The sequence below is a fragment of the Limulus polyphemus genome, unplaced genomic scaffold (assembly GCF_000517525.1).
Source record: "Limulus polyphemus unplaced genomic scaffold, Limulus_polyphemus-2.1.2 Scaffold13864, whole genome shotgun sequence".
NCBI classification, from domain to species: domain Eukaryota; kingdom Metazoa; phylum Arthropoda; class Merostomata; order Xiphosura; family Limulidae; genus Limulus; species Limulus polyphemus.
This window is the reverse complement of record NW_013679474.1, coordinates 3,017-6,704: the sequence shown is the minus strand read 5'-3', so window position 1 is coordinate 6,704 and position 3,688 is coordinate 3,017. Positions and strand designations below refer to the sequence as shown.

Here is a 3,688-nt window from a genome sequence, read left to right as displayed (position 1 = left end):
ATGACCCGTTCTGGACAATGGAATCTTCCCCTCCACCCCACAAAATCAATCATGTTTTATCATCAAATGACGACGTAAAAAAAAAAAAAAACGACTCGGGACGTAACTCACCTCTGAAGGGCATCATGAACTCCTCCAGCAAACCGTGGTGACCGCTCTTTAGCAAGTGTCGCGTGATCTCGTGCAGTGTCTCCTTGCCCAGTGTCCTGATCCACACACACAAGTTAGTGGCGATGAGGTGCATCAGACCAAATCTTGCTATTACTTTAAACTTGTGGATGTTCAGCTGTCAAAACACATCTCAGAATATCAACAACAATTTTATTAACTTTATGTCTTACAAGTATTTTGCACACTCAATTTCAAGAATATCTTACGAAATAATTGTTAAACAGACGTGAAGATGCACGTGGCTTCACCCTAGCTACAAGAATAGGAACTAAAATTATTTTACTAAACCACAAAGTTTTAAACTCACCCGAGCATTGACAAAAATAAAATACATCTGAGCAAAGGTGAAGAACATTTGTAAAATGGGGTTAATTCCTAACAGGATACTGTAACAGGGGGACGTATGAGGAATCTCAAAGAATTGTCCGAACTCCAGTCCGTTGTATACCATCGTCCCAAGTCCAAAAGCTAAAACAGCAAAAATAGTAGAAAAAAATTAAATCTTTCATACAGTGCACAGTTAAATGATGCTGAAGAACTAACTACACACTGAAATATTTAAAACTGAAACGTTTCTCCATTTTCTGAAAAGTTATATAACCAAAACATAAAAATCTTTCATGAAGATCGATTTGATAAATTTAGTAACATAATTTATTTTTGTATTTTTATTTTAGGTCTGTTTGTAGTTGAACACAAAGCTATACAAAGCTCTGCCCACCACGGGTATCGAAACACGGTTTCTAGCGTTATAAGTCCGCAGACATACCGCTGTGCCACTGGGGGGGGGGCAATTTTCAGGAATGCCGTCGCATTATTTTTGTCTTTCATAGCACAAAAATGTGTACAATTTTTATCGTTTGTTTATGATATCAAACTCCACTTTAATGTATATATATTAGCATCGACTGTGCAGACAACATTCCTGCCCCCCAGTGACACAGCGGTATGTCTGCGGACTTACAACGCTAGAAACCGGGTTTCGATACCCGTGGTGGGCAGAGCACAGATAGCCCTTGTGTAGCTTTGTGCATGATTAAAAACAGACAGACAGACAGACAGACAACATTCCTCTTACTGCCTGGCACATTAAGTTACTGAATGAAAAAACAACAAACCTCTATAATGACGATGAGAAAGGCCACTAAACTAAAGAAGAAAACAACTACTAGATGTAGAATATACATTCACAACCATATAATTGTACATATCCGATTAAACCTCAATATACAAACTAATGAGTTGTTTGTCGTATGTGTACCATAAGATGCTCTGAAGTTTATTTTGTTGAAAAACGGTCTAAAGCGAAACGTTTCCTTTCCTGATAAATTTGGGTCATTTTTTCACTGTGTGAACAAAGTGTTTATTTCCTGTTAATTAAGCGTCTTTGTTCACAAAGCATGAACTAATCACCCTAACCCTAACTTTAGATCGACAAACAGGATTTACGGCTTCTTGGATAGTGTCGTAAGTTCGTAATAAAGAATACAATTGTACCATTTCGATATTCTGTGAACATTTCCATGTAAGAACTCAGAGGAGGTGATATGTTTTTTATATTCCTTCGAATTCACCTTCTATTTTCTGGTGACGAAGAAAGATTGGCAAGGGTTCCGTACTCGATCCTCTACTAATCATAACGATAACAACTTGAACAACAAAACCAGTAAATGTTTATTAATAATAAAGTCATTTTGAAATATCTTCAAAAGAGATTCCGAATGGAGGATCGAATCAGCTAAACTTGGGTTTTTGTATCCTTGATTGTAACAAAAACTTCCAACAGGACGATTCCAGTTTGTGTTGTAGAAATGTTTTTATCAGTCGACCTCGTTTTTGTTAACACTCAGCGACCTTTATATTTTCGAATGATCCAGTTATTTGAGTTTTGTTTTATATTGTCGAATGATCCAGTTATTTGAGTTTTGTGATTATGACGATACTAGTTCGTGATAGCTGTGAAATCTGATTTTTAACATTTTTTTTTCTTGTTTTATTGAAATTTTACCAGTTTCTCGAGTGGACACGATTCATCCCAAACAATTCCCACAGTCATTAAATTTTTGATTTCATGGTTTCTGATTTACTATTTTTTAATGTTAATTTTTTCATTGGAACCAAGCTGCTTTTAGTACCAGGACAGTCCATGTCTCTAAACCGACTGAACTTCTTACTGTTCTTTATTATTGAAGATTCAAGCTTGGAGTCCAAAACTCAAATAACTGGATCATTCGACAATATAAAACAAAACTCAAATAACTGGATCATTCGACAATATAAAGCAAAACTCAAATAACTGGATCATTCGACAATATAAAACAAAACTCAAATAACTGGATCATTCGACAATATAAAAGTAATTCGTCCATATGTTAGGTATGAAACTAATATTTTTTTGTAAGTATTCAATATATCACTTCTCATGTTTTTACATAAGAAATTTACAATGTAAGAATCTTCCAGAATTGAAAACGAAACCTACCGATGTTTCTAACTGGTCAGAATCCTCCAGTTATTAAAATTCAATTTGCTACAGATCCAAACGACGAGAATCATCCACAATTGAAAACGAAACTTACCAACGGTTCCAAATTATTTAGAATCCTCTAATCTTCAACACGCAATTTACTATGGATCCAACTGATGAGAACCATCTAGAATTGAAAACGACACTTACCAACGGTTCCAAACGATCGGAATCCTTCAGATTTTAAAAAGCAACTTACCAACGGTTCCAAAGGATTAGAATCCTTCAGACTTCAACAAGTAACTGACCAATGGATCGAAATGATCAGAATCCTTCAAATTTCAACTAGCAACTAACCAACGGTTTCAAAGGATTAGAATCCTTCAGATTTTAACAAATAACTGACCAATGGTTTCAAAATTTCAGAATCCTTCAGATTTAAACTACCAACTTACCAACGGTTCCAAAGCATCAGAATCCTTTAGATTTCAACAAGTAACTGACCAACGGCTCAAAAAAATTAGAATCATTCAGATTTTAACTAGCAACTTACCAATGGCTCCAATTCGAAGAAACAGACTTCCATGGCTGCGATCATTCTCCGAAATCTTCGATTTCTTAACACGAGGGGGAATTGGAGTATCTCCTGGTTCGAACTTTTGGCCATGGTCTCCTAGTCTGCGGAGGTTTTCCATGATAGAAGGCTTCTTCCCACCATCATTAGAGACAGAAATACTGTGTGGAATTTCTCTTAGAATGTAAATGTTGATATAGAGTAGGAAAAATAGGCTGACGCCATAGAGGAAGAAATAAAAACCCTGTAAAGAAATGCAGATGTTTTATCTTGGTCGATGTGACAGTTAAATAAAGAGTAAAATGTTAAGATGAACACAAATTAAGGCATTAAAGAAAGAGGAAAATGTTAAGATGAACACAAATTAAGGCATTAAAGAAAGAGGAAAATGTTAAGATGAACACAAATTAAGGCATTAAATAAATAAGGAAAATGTTAAGATGAACACAAATTAAGGCATTAAATAAAGAGGAAAA

The 3,688-nt window shown here is 35.3% G+C and overlaps 1 protein-coding gene across 1 annotated transcript in view; it reads right to left on the bottom strand.

Annotated features, from left to right (window-relative positions):
- Positions 1-49: 49 nt before the first annotated feature.
- Positions 50-3,688, bottom strand: part of LOC111084123 (otopetrin-1-like) — a 5,721-nt gene continuing 2,082 nt past the window's right edge. The window contains exons 2-4 of the mRNA XM_022380910.1: positions 3,192-3,456; positions 479-639; positions 50-286 (exon numbers count right to left, since the gene is read on the bottom strand). Of these exons, the coding sequence (XP_022236618.1) occupies positions 50-286; positions 479-639; positions 3,192-3,456 (663 nt within the window). The remainder of the gene's footprint in view (positions 287-478; positions 640-3,191; positions 3,457-3,688) is intronic.